At 39.4% G+C, this 14,396-nt stretch overlaps 1 protein-coding gene across 6 annotated transcripts in view; it reads left to right on the top strand.

The window, feature by feature from the left end:
- Positions 1–14,396, top strand: part of LOC125234721 (protein fem-1 homolog B) — a 40,000-nt gene that overhangs the window by 6,462 nt on the left and 19,142 nt on the right. For 4 of the 6 annotated variants that reach the window (XM_048141087.1, XM_048141089.1, XM_048141092.1 and 1 more), the window contains exons 2-6: positions 960–1,113; positions 8,059–8,303; positions 9,772–9,919; positions 10,246–10,400; positions 13,684–13,809. In XM_048141087.1, the coding sequence (XP_047997044.1) occupies positions 960–1,113; positions 8,059–8,303; positions 9,772–9,919; positions 10,246–10,400; positions 13,684–13,809 (828 nt within the window). Of the gene's footprint in view, positions 1–959; positions 1,114–1,169; positions 1,314–8,058; positions 8,304–9,771; positions 9,920–10,245; positions 10,401–10,672; positions 10,797–13,683; positions 13,810–14,396 lie in introns of those variants that run through there. The other 2 variants (XM_048141088.1, XM_048141093.1) reach the window with 2 other exon arrangements.

Below are 14,396 nucleotides of genomic sequence, written 5' to 3'. Positions count from 1 at the left end.
GCGCGAGAGTGCGTGCGATGTCCACGCTCTACGAGGCACTTTGCGAAGCAATGTGCTCGCGCCGCAACCGTCCAACGTGGATTTGCCTCGGCCGAGACATATCTACATTAGCCATTTGCCGTGCTAGGATATTGCCTTGTCACGCGTCGCGTGTGTGTTTGTAGTGCGAGCGTGCTTCCGTGAACGCGTGTGCACTCGTATGTGTGCGTATTCATGGCGCCGCTGGCTGTAGTGTGCGTGACGTGCACGTGCACTGTGTAATTAATTTGTATAGTCAACCAATCTGAATCCTAGGCCACTGTAGAACCCTTTCACAGTAAAAGTCGAAGTGATTGCTATAGCAAATAAAGCAAAGTGTCAATATGACAGGGTTCTGGAGTGGCCTAGGATTCTAATTGGTTGACTGTACCTAATAATCTATGAATTCTCATATGAGTTGCTACACTACTCAGACCACCCTACATCACAGTCACAGTATTAACAATTTTTCCAAGTATGTACCTTGCTCATTTGGAATTGAAAGTTTATCTAAATTAAGATTTACAATGGCAACTGTTGTGGGACTTGGCAACTGATGTAATGGTTTTATTCATAGTAATCATAGTCAATATAAATTATTTAGATTGCTCATACTTGGCTCATATAGTTTGTAGTGTCTGCAGTGTTTTTCAAGTGGTCATTATCATTCATTACATTACCTAGTCTACCATAGCAGTGCTAGAATCAATGAATTAGTTTAAGGGTGGTTATGTTTATGGTCCGTGTCAAGCGTAAGACTCTGTAGCTTTGTTGGTAGAACGGCCGTTTAGTATGCCGTAGTCGCTATGTCGAGCCTCGCCAAAGACCGTGGCTACAGTAGGTTTGTCTTTCTAGTACCTTTTCAGACTTTCGAACGTCAACCTATCTCTTTTGCTCACTACACTGAAAATGAGTAAACATATAAAAACATTCTTTTTCAGGATGTTTGCTGCGATGGAGTCAAATGCACACCCCTCATCGCTTCAGCACGACACGGACGCGAAGGAGCAGTCCGGATACTACTCGACAAATTCCGGCCGCCGGTCCGGTTGGAAACCGAGGGCACTGTGAAATTCGACGAATATGTCATTGAAGGTAAGCACTCGAAATACTGACTGGGTCGGCATGTAAGGGCGTCTATGTTAAACGACTCTGTTTCACGGGCGCTGTCTACACTAGTGAACTCATGAAGGCGAGGTTTTGCTTCGGAATCCGGATGCTACTCGACAAATTCCGGCCACCAGTCCGCTTGGAAATCAAAGGCACCGTGAAGTTCGACGAGTATGTCATTGAAGGTAAGCACAGAATACTGGCAGGGTGGCCTTGTAAGGTCTATGTTAAACGTCTCTTTCTCTCTCTCTTTTTAATTGCGTTGTTCGAACCGAGTGCCTCATGAGTGCGAGGGTTTGGTCCAGATACTGATCGCCAGATTTGGCTGAAGGTCCAATTGGACATCGAAAAGTTCAACGACTAAACATGTCATTAGGCAGGTTTACACAGAGCGAGGCACATCGCGCGGCATTGTGCTCTCGCGACAATCGTCCAATGTAGACATGCCTCGGACGAGGCAGCACGCACGTTTTGCTCGGTACCTAAACGAGGACACACAATAATTAAAAATCCTTAAGTAGAACAGTTTTTATCTGGTCCAGCGCTCTTCATAAGCAGTTTAAAAACTAAAGTGTTACGCTTCTTTACTTTGTTTTGTAAACAGTTACGAGTAAGTGTTTACGTGAGCGAATGTTAGCCTGAACATAGCTCTTAAATATTGAGCGTTTGCGTAACTTGATTGGATTTTGTATAGGTTTTGTTTTCGCAGTTATAAAATGAATTTATTTATAATTTTAGAACAAAACGGGACTTAATCACGTAAACACATTTATATTTGGCCCGACGTTTCGAACATCACTTAGGTACGCGATTAAGTCCTGTTTTGTTCTAAAATTATGAGTGTAAATTGTGAATTTATTTTTTTACAGTTTCTTTAAACGGCTATATATGTGATGGGTGTTTAGTAAAACGTCCCACTTTGTCGGTTACCATTAAGGCGAGATTTACTTGTATCTTTATATGAATAAACTGACAAAGCGGCTTTATAGCAATCGACAAAGTCGGAAGTTTTCCCGTGCACTCTCACAAATAGTCGCGTTCAGATAAATCTACACACTGTTTAGTACTGTGTACTACAAAAATGTCTACATAAAACGCTGATCGAAAATAATGGTTTGGAAATTATATTAGCAACACTTTTCACATGTTTAGTCTGAGTTTTTAGGGTTCCGTAGTCAACTAGGAACCCTTATAGTTTCGCCATGTCTGTCTGTCCGTCCGTCCGTCCGTCCGTCCGTCCGTCCGTCCGTCCGTCCGTCCGTCCGTCCGTCCGTCCGTCCGTCCGTCCGTCCGTCCGTCCGCGGATAATCTCAGTAACCGTTAGTACTAGAAAGCTGAAATTTGGTACCAATATGTATATCAATCACGCCAACAAAGTGCAAAAATAAAAAATGGAAAAAAATGTTTTATTAGGGTACCCCCCCTACATGTAAAGTGGAGGCTGATATTTTTTTTCATTCCAACCCCAACGTGTGATATATTGTTGGATAGGTATTTAAAAATGAATAAGGGTTTACTGATATCGTTTTTTGATAATATTAATATTTTCGGAAATAAACGCTCCTAAAGGAAAAAAAGTGCGTCCCCCCCCTCTAACTTTTGAACCATATGTTTTAAAAAATATGAAAAAAATCACAAAAGTAGAACTTTATAAAGACTTTCTAGGAAAATTGTTTTGAACTTAATAGGTTCAGTAGTTTTTGAGAAAAACACGGAAAACTACGGAACCCTACACTGAGCGTGGCCCGACACGCTCTTGGCCGGTTTTACTTCTACTTTGGAATTTAGTAGTAGCTTTAGATTGTGTTTTTGGCTATCGCCTTATGATTCCTAAATGAAGAATATATTCCAATATCAAAAGCGTTTACGAAGGCATAAAGATCGGTATCATTGGCATGGCTTGTTTAGCCATGTGGCCTTGATGTATGTAGTACAAACAATCTGCAATAATAACCTTACACAGCAAACGTGCAAAATTATATGACGCAACCTAATCTGTAGATTTGTAGACCGTGTCATATAATTTTTGCACGCTTACTTGTGCTTGAGATTATCGCTTTTTAATGTACAGTCGACTACAAAGAGATGTTTCCACTTTTTCACCTTATTGCATTGTAATAAGGTGTAAATATGAATACATTCTCTTTGAAGTCGAGTATACCTATGAATAGGTACCATGAGATGATCAGTGTATAGTACATGCAACAATATCTTACTCTTGAAATGTTGCATTATATGTACCATCCTGGTTAACTCAGTATTTTCTTGTTATTAGTTGCTAGATTTTGCGTATTTAAGCCAAGCGCGGATCCAGCTTCGTGCCCAGGGGGGGGGGGGGGGTCACGTGGTGAAAACAGAGGTTGAAAAGTTTGAATCCTGTGTCGAGAGATGACAGATGCTCTGTGACTACACATTTTACTTCGACAGTTAGGTATTCTCTATACACTCGATCCTCTTTGAATAAGAAGTCGATCTACCCATCCCCTTAATATGTTGAGACTGTACAGATAAGATCATGACCAATATTTTGAAGGTCCTTTTTGAGCTACTTACTTTTACAGATGACTGTACCGTTCGTTCTTGTTCGCTGTATTAGCACGTGAGCGACACACTTAAAATAATGTCCAATTGCTAATACTGACATATTTCTGAATAGGTGCGTCATATGTAGGCCGACGCGATTTTATGATAGTCACACCTATCGCGTGGGATATCTAAGCACCTCTTGACAGACGAATGCGTTGCGGTTATCACATCGACAATAAAATTTAAAAAAAACATCTGGCAGTGATACTATGGTTAAGGCTAGGGAAACTAAGGAAAAGACAACTCCAGATCCAGTGGTCGAGTCCTGAATAGCTGTGTAGTGTATCAGTACTATTCAGTACCTAAGGTCTACGCTGATATCTTCTTCTTCAGTCGTTCCCTCAGTGCTGTGGATCGTGACATGATGTCATTCTGTTGAAGACTAGGTCCCTCCATAGGCATCTGTTCCTCGCCAAGCGCATGGCCTCGTGCAGTTTTAATTGCATGGGTGCAGTAGGCACACACTTTCCCATTTATAATATTAGTATGGATTTACATCTACGAACTCTTGAAGATTCTTTCCTTGGCCGTGAAGTGTCAAAGAAACAGTAGTCGGTGTGATTAAATTAGTCTCGCTTCTGGAAAACCTGGTCTAAATATAACGCGCCACGTGCACCGTCACGCTTGGAGCAAAAATTCCCGAACTGTTCTTTGTTTGGGTCGTTACCTAGTGCCGTATAGACAAAGGAAATTAGATTGGTTCGCTGGAACGGATCGCTTTTTAGCGATAAGTCCGCATGTTGTTACCTACTTATCTTTGTTTGTAAGCTGTAATCGTTGTAGTAGAGCACAAGAAAGTTGATTGAATAATTACAATCTTTCCAAAACTTTCAAAAGTCCGAAATTCCGAATATTTATGCGTCAGAACCCCCGAGAGAGAGTCCCGTTTTTAGTTAGGATCAAATACCTATATAACTTCGTAAAGTAAAGACCGATAAAGACTAAGAAAAAAACGTACCCCAAAACCATACAGAAAAAGGTACGGTGAGCTAGATGGCGATACACCTTTGGGGTACGCTCGGCTAGATGGCGCTAATATTAATATTTGACATTTTAAAACATATGAAGCTAAGAATATGGGCCAAATTGTCAAAACTGAGGTTCAAAAGTTTTAAGCTTGTGTCGAGAGATGGCAGTCTATGCACTGTGATTACACATTTTAATTTGACATTCATTCTCTATAATACTCGATCCTCTTTGGTTAGGATACATTTGGCGCCATCTTTTTTTTTTTTTTTGATCTCTTTAGTAAATTGTATGGTCATTTTCCAAAGTAAAGTCTATACTACCTTTTATTAGGTACGCTAAAGTTTTCGTCCAATTATGTGTCTTTAAGTGACAGGTCATTAATTTTGTCTGCTCAAAAATGTTTCAACTCCAAACAATGCCTTTGTTTTGGCCAATCACGCAGTTCAGGTGTTGTAAATCATGAATCATGATTTGCGGATTCTACTGGTCATTCCATTATTATATTTCGATATTTTTAGCAAATGAAAGAACTAATGAAGGTAAGTGATCTGGACATGTCTTTTTATGATGTCAGTCAATGAAAGGTGACAGAAAATCTTAATTAATTCTCTTTGATTAAAGGCATTGAGCCGTGGCGAATGCCGGGATAACATAAGGAGGAGGATGATGATTCTCTGTAATTCAAATTAACAGCAAATGCAGAAAACCAAGGTATACCCAGGTACCTCCAAACAACTCCATATAGACAGATAAAATCTAAGAAAAAACCGGCCAAGAGCGTGTCGGGCCACGCTCAGTGTAGGGTTCCGTAGTTTTCCGTATTTTTCTCAAAAACTACTGGAACTATCAAGTTCAAAATAATTTTCCTAGAAAGTCTTTATAAAGTTCTACTTTTATGATTTTTTTCATATTTTTTAAACATATGGTTCAAAAGTTAGAGGGGGGGGGACGCACTTTTTTTTCCTTTAGGAGCGATTATTTCCGAAAATATTAATATTATCAAAAAACGATCTTAGTAAACCCTTATTCATTTTTAAATACCTATCCAACAATATATCACACGTTGGGGTGGGAATGAAAAATATCAGCCCCCACTTTACATGTAGGGGGGGTACCTTAATAAAACATTTTTTTCCATTTTTTATTTTTGCACTTTGTTGGCGTGATTGATATACATATTGGTACCAAATTTCAGCTTTCTAGTACTAACGGTTACTGAGATTATCCGCGGACGGACGGACGGACGGACGGACGGACGGACGGACGGACGGACAGACAGACATGGCGAAACTATAAGGGTTCCTAGTTGACTACGGAACCCTAAAAAGGTACGGTGGCCTAGATGGCATTACACCTTTGGGGTACGCTCAGCTAGATGGCGCTAATATTAATATTTGACATTTTAACACATATCAAGCTAAGAATATGGGCCAAACTGAGGTTCAACAATTTTAAGCCTGTGTCAAGAGATGGCAGTCTATGCACTGTGATTACACATTGTACTTCGACAGTAACTCTCTATAATACTCGATCCTCTTTGATAGAGATGAAAATGTTTCTATCTTCAACTGCGCGTCAGACGTAGGTATGTTCTCTTAATTCACCAGCGTCTTCTCGTGCGATCTTAATATAATTGCCATTTACGAACGAAAGTGATATTTTAAGCCAATCGACTCGACTCTTTGGCTGGATTCCAGAAAGTTCTTTGTTCGTTGATTCAGTCGAGTAATGGCTTGGGACCAGCTGCTTGTCAGGTGTGTGAGACATATGATTAAATGAGCCGGGAGATATATTGCTATTGTAGACCTTGCAAGTAGGTATTTAGAAGTGCAAAACTTCCTAGTTTTAGCACAGATTATTAATAAGTTACTAACAGATCCTTCACTTGCCCGTAAAACGACAAATACCTACGCTTTATACTAATGAACTCATACTACCACTTGTTCATTCGAATGAACGGGTAGCGTGTAGGTACTTACCGCGCGACCGCGAGAAGGCCGATAGTCCACTATCATATGTTTATCATAGAAATATGACCATAGGTATGTATGCCTCCCTTTTTCTCCAACGTGGAGAAAAAGGATGGCATGTTGCCTATGATCATATTTTTATGATAAACAGTGTACTATCGGCTCAATACCCTGAGCTCTTGTTCGTGTTTTGGGTAACAAATACATTGACACAGTTACTTTCTGATGTATGATATAAAAATAACCTACCGGTTTATACGATCGTTTGTAAACAAAAACAAAGTTTGTTGACATCGGTTGAAATGAGAAGTAATGAAAGTATGCCACAAACATATTTACGCACATTCATGTTGCGATATGCTTTCACACTTTTTACAATATGTTATTGACTTGGTTATTTTTCGCTGTTTGAGTACTTACTTACTCTTCTTCACTTACATATGTTATTGACCTGTGTGACAAGGCAGAAAAAAAGAGAGCAAACATTAGTCTACATTAGGATGAGAGTATTGATATATGTATAGTGAACGCATATCATGAATTCATGAGTCTTACCTGGGCATTTTTAGAATTTGGGTCCCCCCAATTAGCGTAAGTTGTTAACAAAAATTAACTTACTGTCAGTTTTGTGACGATAATTAAGTATGAAAAAATCAATAAAACTATTGTTTTTGTGTTAATTACATAAACTTTAAGCGATAATCTAAATTCTGAATGTGAAAAAAGTATCTTTTTTGTTAGATTTTATGCTTAATTGTCGTCACAAAACTGACAGTGAGTTAATTTTTGTTAACAACTTATTACGCTAATTGGGGGACCCAAATTCTGAAAATGCCCACCTATGTGTTTTATTTTTCTCGAAAATCGCATCTCGGTTGTCGACCTTCAATATTGAGGAATACGACGCGTGTCGGAATGTTTTTTGTTTGTCTGTAGTTCAATTTCGAAGGAAAGCGAAATTGTATTAGATCAATATTTTTCTTCCTTATTATTTCCTGCGTTCATAAAACGACACTGATGAAACTGGGCCATTTTTTTCAAAGTTGTCCCCCCACTTTTTTTGTAACATGGGTATTTTTTTAGGCGATTAATACTCAGAATCACGAGGTCTTTCGATCCTGATAAGAGAAAAAAAATGTCCCAAGATTTCCATACATTTTTTCGAACCTTCAATACCGTTACCGCCATATAAAATATATGAAAAAATGGTAACGGAATTGGAAAAAAACTTTGGGACACTTTTTTTCTCCTATTAGAATTGAAAGGGCTCGCGATTCTGAGTGGAAACCACATAAAAAAATCCAAATCCAAAAAAAAAATGGGGTGGACAGCTTTGAAAAAAAAAAAAATGGCCCACTACATAACTGTTTCTGTACTTGTCTGACCAATATTTTTTTTCTTTCAGGTGCTACGGCCCTGTGGTGTGCCGCGGGCGCCGGTCACCTCGGCATAGTGAAACGCCTGGTCCGCGCAGGCGCGAACGTCAACCACGCCACAAAGACACTTAGCACACCGCTCAGAGCTGCCTGCTTTGACGGCAGGCTCGATATAGTCAAATACTTAGTCAGGCATGGGGCCGACATACATAAGGCGAATAAGTACAATAACACATGTCTTATGATCGCGGCTTATAAAGGACATTTGGATGTGGTAAGTCACTTTCTATAGATTAAATAAAGGTTTTGGTCTGTTACTGGGGCTGTTATAACTTAGTAACTTTAATTCTAATTTTTATTAAATTAGGACACTTTGTTCGGTTGTCGTTTGTTTCCTTTCTTTTAGTGAATATTTTAAATATATGATTTTGACTCATGGAGACCATATACATCTCTAAGGAGAATTAGATTAAGTAGATATACATTTTATTTTTAGTTGTGACATTTAGAGTCATTTGCACCTCTAAAGTAATTTTAGACTTTTTTTTTTTTTTGTATTTGTACTTTTTATATTAAAATTTAGTGTAGTTCTTGGTTGTAATTCGACATTTAGAGACCTTCTACATCTCTAATTAATTGTATAGAGTTAACTTTAGTTAGAACTTAGAATTAGTATATAATAGTATCAATTGTAATTTCAACTCAATTTTAAATATTTTTTTAAATACCTATGTACATGTGACGTGTAAAAGTGCCCCTGTGGCCTATTTGCTGAATAAATTATTTTGATTTGATTTGATTTTGGTCAATGCTATAAAGACAGCTCATAGCTCAGAGCAGCCTGCTTTGACGGCAGACTCGACATAGTGAAATACTTGTCAGGCATGGGACCGACATATAGTAGAGGAGATAGCGTTTGGGGTCATAATAATTACCACAGAACCGAAGTTTGGTTTTTTTAGTTCTTTGTGTGTGTCTTTTCGAGTTACTAAAAATATAGTAAAATATATTAGTGCAAAATGCGTTTTTTCGACTGCCAAAAATTGTATGAAGTACTATGAAAAAAAAATCCTAAAATTTGAAAATCGTCTCTGGTATCAACTTATGGGGAATTTGGCGGCAATAAACTTTATAGCGTTGACCCGAGGAAGCTCCGGATCATTTGCAGTTTTTGCGGTAACCGTTTTACCATAAACTTGTATTTTAGTGAGGTTCAATGTAAGTACCTACATAAATTTTCGCATCCCAAAGAAAAACTCTCGATAAAGTATTATATCGAACACGAGAGAAAATCAAAACCTAATAATCATCGGACTTATATTGACCGGGATATAGACCGTGATTACCTTTTTGATTTTTGTCGAGCTCCCGATATTTCGACGCAGTTGCATGCATCATGATCACGGAAATCAAAAAGGTAATCACGGTCTATATCCCGGTCAATATAAGTCTAATGAAAATAACCGTGAATCATTCAAAACTCTAATAATCATCGGTTTTTCTAGTCATAAATCTGCACATCATCACACCCTGGACCAGTATATGGTCGCACACTGCGGCTTAGGAGGGATTTTCTCTCGCGGACGCTCCTTATCCTGCGAGCCAGCTGAGGACTGTTAAGGGTGCCTTTGTCGGGGTTTTTTTTTTTAAATTTTAATTTTGTGGTTAGGTTATTGTTTAGTGGCAAGATTTGGTAGACCGTCTTTATTAACGTAAATAATAACCTTCGTATATCTTTCCAGGTTCAGTTCCTCCTAGACAGTGGCGCCAGAGTGGACGAGCGTGCGCTCTGCGGCGCGACTGCGTTACATTTTGCCGCCGAATGCGGACACGCTGCTGTCGTCTGCGCGCTTATTGAGCATAACGCTAAAATATTGACTAATGAAAATGGTAAGTTGAACTTTAATCGGGTCCACTGACTATAACTTCGGACAGCAACGGCCTATCGGTAGCTCCTCGGTGTAACTTGTTACTTCAAACTGACAGGCCATTACGGTCCAGCGGACTGATCATCAGTGGGTTACCACTTGCCATTTTCAACTCTTTAGTTTACCATTGCTTGAAATGATATATTGTCTAGTTCCCACTGTGTCTCATGATGAGAGGCTGGACAAATCGAGTGAACTTATCGTATAATTTTTCCGTGAAACATAAGTAATTACTATGTAACTTTAACAGTTTTATGTAACGTTAATAAATATGAATTTTCTTTTCAGGTATGACACCACTGCAATGCGCAGCCGAGCGTGCGAGAGCGTCCGTAGTAGAACTACTAGCAGGCAGACCAGAAGTCACACGGGCACAAGCTATAGAGGCCTTCGAACTGTTAGGGGCCTCCTTCGCTAACGACAAGGAGTATTACTGTCTCAGGGTATGTTCTGGTTTATATCTGACTATACTGCAGTCGCCATCAGAGGTATGACACCAGTACAGTGCGCAGCCGAGCGCGCGAGGGCGTCCGTAGTGGAACTACTAGCAGGCAGACCAGAAGTCACACGGGCACAAGCTATAGAGGCCTTTGAACTGTTAGGGGCCTCCTTCGCTAACGACAAGGAGTATTACTGTCTCAGGGTACGTGATCTCTGTCTGACTATACTGCAGCGCCATTAGATGTATGAGTCCAACACGTTGCGCAGCCGAGCTCGCGAGGGCGTCCGTAGTGGAACTACTAGCAGGCAGACCAGAAGTCACACGGGCACAAGCTATAGAGGCCTTTGAACTGTTAGGGGCCTCCTTCGCTAACGACAAGGAGTATTACTGTCTCAGGGTATGTTCTGGTTTATATCTGACTATACTGCAGTCGCCATCAGAGGTATGACACCAGTACAGTGCGCAGCCGAGCGCGCGAGGGCGTCCGTAGTGGAACTACTAGCAGGCAGACCAGAAGTCACACGGGCACAAGCTATAGAGGCCTTTGAACTGTTAGGGGCCTCCTTTGCTAACGACAAGGAGTACTACTGTCTCAGGGTACGTTCTGACACAGTATAAGACCAGGGTCCCGTTTCTCGAAAGGTACAACCCATATAACCATAATCGGTCGCCGTTCCTACGCAAATCCTCCTATTTTGTGTACACACAGGTCTTCGGGTCTCAATGCTTAGTCGCAGTACGGTCGACGTTTAGTCGCGGCGACCCAAATGGGGACGATTGGTAACAGGCACAAATGGTCACAGAAGTGACAGAAGTGTGCACTACGCGTGCACACATTGTTACCGTTTGGCGACTACTTTCCCAAAATCATTCGTTCATTTCATTCTTTTCAAATGGCGACTGTCAGAGACGTCAAAGTAAAAAAGAAATAAAATCATTTGACATTAAAATGTAATGGCGTAAGAATTTGTTAAAGATAAATATTGTTTGCATTTGTAATATAATGTGGGCTAATAACCATGGCCAATTAAATTGCTCGAGTGATTTCATAAAATAAGTCTAAATTTATCAACGCGCCATCAATTTACCTCAGTTTAACCAGTAATAATATTATTGACTACTCGGTGTTTGCGTATTATGTATATTGATTGGTGAAGTTTTAGTGCTCTGGTGCATATACTATACTGAAATAATAAAAATAATGCCTAGAAAACCAATAAAGTTGTTAAAATATGGATTAAGACGGTAATATTCCATGTAAAAAACAGTCGCCAAACGGTCACCAAACGGTCAACAAACGGTCGCAAAATGGTCGCAGCGTACACGCGTGACCGAAAGCAGAATGGCTTCTTGTATTCATTTTTTTCAGGTATCCTCAAACTTTATAAACAATTAAATATGCCGTCGTACTCAGTTGCCCTCACTAAAGAAGATTAAAAAAAATTGTAACGTGCGTACCGAGCTGCTGGGTTGTAAAGGATCGGGGATCATATTATTATGGTCTTCTATAGAGCAACTAGTATTGTGCGGCATTTCACAATTGACACTTGTTGAAGTAGTCTTCATTAATATTACTATCAACATTCATTTCAGCGATCTGTACTTCTTTTGTCAAGATTTTTGTATAGATAAGTGTCTACAAATTTGTAATGTTAAAGAGACATAAATAAAACGTAGTAGAGTAAATAATGTGTTTTTTTTTGTAACCCAAACAAAATACTTGTAGATACGAGTGCGGAAAAGAGGAAAATCGATACGAGTAGCAATAAATTAATACACGAACGAAGGGAGTGTTTTAAATCGACACGAGTTGTGAATGTCCTTTTCGCACGTGTATCGTACGACGATTTTCAGTACCTAAATCTAAGCTAAGAGTTTCGACCAGACAAGAAATGAATCATTGCTTGATTTGTTCGCACTACTGCGTTAAAAAAAGCAGCATCTGTACTGAAAAAAACTATCATTGCGCAACAGAAATTCTATTAATATCACAGTAAATACTCTATTTCATTTGATTCCTACTTTTATTGTGTAAAGCAACACTACACTTCATTTTTATCAATAAGAATTAAAAATTATAAATTTAATACATTAAGTAACTATAAAGTGCTTATCTATTTGTATTATCATTCTGCACTTTTCTTAACTTTCCCACATTTCTATAAAATGTCGAAGAGTGCTTAAATGGTCGTCGTCGTTTATTATTATTTAATTCGCTCATATTTAAATGATTCAAAGCAACCAGTCCACAACTTCACAAGACAGTTTGAGAAACCTTCGTATTTCAGATTGTCATTTGCGGATACAGTGGTTTAGGAGCAGTTCGGTAATCAGACCTACACATGTGTGTACAAATTCTGTCAATGTCACTGTCAGAAACCGTTCTGACAGTGACAATGACAGCCACAAATTCGTCCACATGTTGTTACCGTTATGTGTGCAAACGTCGACTAATAAAGTGTCGTTAAAAGTCATTCTGACAGTGACATTGACAGCCACAAATTCGTACACATTTTGTTACCGTAACGAGTGCACACGACGACTACATTTTGTTATTGTATCAATACGGTCGCATTGTTTGCACGCCGTTACCACGCGTTATGTCACATTTGACAGTTAGTTACTGATTTGAAGATTTTGCGACTGAAATGGTTGTATGGGAAGCCTTGTATTACAAGTGCGCGAACTGTCAAATCGTATGGGTTGTCATGGAAACACACTTGTAATACATGTGTAACACGTGTGTTTCCATGACAACCCATACGATTTGACAGTTCGCGCACTTGTAATACAAGGCTTGTACCTTTCGAGAAACGGGCCCCAGTAGTAACACTTGTACCCCTTGCGGTATGTATGTATGCGCGTCGTGTACGTACGTAACACATGTAAACGGATGAGAATGAACAAGAATGAATAATTCTCATCCGCTTGTGTTGCGTACTGAGCTAATGACACGGCGCTCATATGTTACTGTAAAAGCTCGAAGTGCGGTAAAACCTAGGTCGGAAAATCCCAGGTTTTACCGATGCCGATTGGTAAAAGTCCGAAGTGAGAAATATTTGTCGTTTACTTCGGGCTTTTACCAACATCGGTTTGGTAAAGTTCTATGAAAAACCAGTGCCACAAATTAAAGTAATAATAAATTCAATAAGTATAGTAACAAAAATCACATGTGACAGCGTCCAGTTAGGTGCGACGACGAGCGAAGCGAGGAGGAGCGTGTTAGGTTAACAAAAAAGGGCCTAGAAGTTTGCTGAGCTAAAAGTTCAAATATTTTCTTACAGATGGCGTACCAGTACCTCCGCAAAGCAATGGCGATGCGGTACGACACACGGTACGGGTTGCTTCTCAAAAAGCCAGCTGATCCTATACCGGCGTATGATAATTGGAAAGAGAGCACTACGATACAGGTGAGAACTGATTATCTTTACTGCATCGTTGACAAAAGAGAGGAATGTTTAAGGAGATTTCGTACTTCAAAAGGAAAATACAAACCTTTATTCAGCAAGTAGGCTACAAGGGCTCTTTTACACACATCGGAACATGGAACTCTTATAGGATCACTCTGCAGTTTGCCTGTCTGTCAGTTTCCTTTGATCTCGGGAATGGGTTAAGGTCTTTATAAGTCTTAATTTCTTAATGTTGGTGTTAATTTTACATACATACATACAATCACGCCTGTATCCCATAAAGGGGTAGGCAGAGCACATGAAACTATTAATGCTTCAGTGCCTCTCTTGGCAAATAAGGGGTTGTAAGAAAACGAAACTGTGACATTGCAGTGACAGGTTGCCAGCCTAATGCAGTGTTAATTTTAGGTTTAAAAAAATAATAAAAAAGTACCAAATTTCATCATTGTTCGAATTATTTGAAATTTGGAAATAATATCAATCGAAATAAAAAAATGAAAATTTAAATTGACAGTTTTAAAATCTCCTGTATTCTACGGAACCCTCGGTGTGCAAGTCCGACTCGCACTTATTCGGTGTTATTACAC

This window comes from Leguminivora glycinivorella, chromosome 16, assembly GCF_023078275.1.
Source record: "Leguminivora glycinivorella isolate SPB_JAAS2020 chromosome 16, LegGlyc_1.1, whole genome shotgun sequence".
NCBI classification, from domain to species: domain Eukaryota; kingdom Metazoa; phylum Arthropoda; class Insecta; order Lepidoptera; family Tortricidae; genus Leguminivora; species Leguminivora glycinivorella.
The sequence above is the reverse complement of the archived record's forward strand: the minus strand, read 5'-3'. Positions and strand labels throughout refer to the sequence as shown.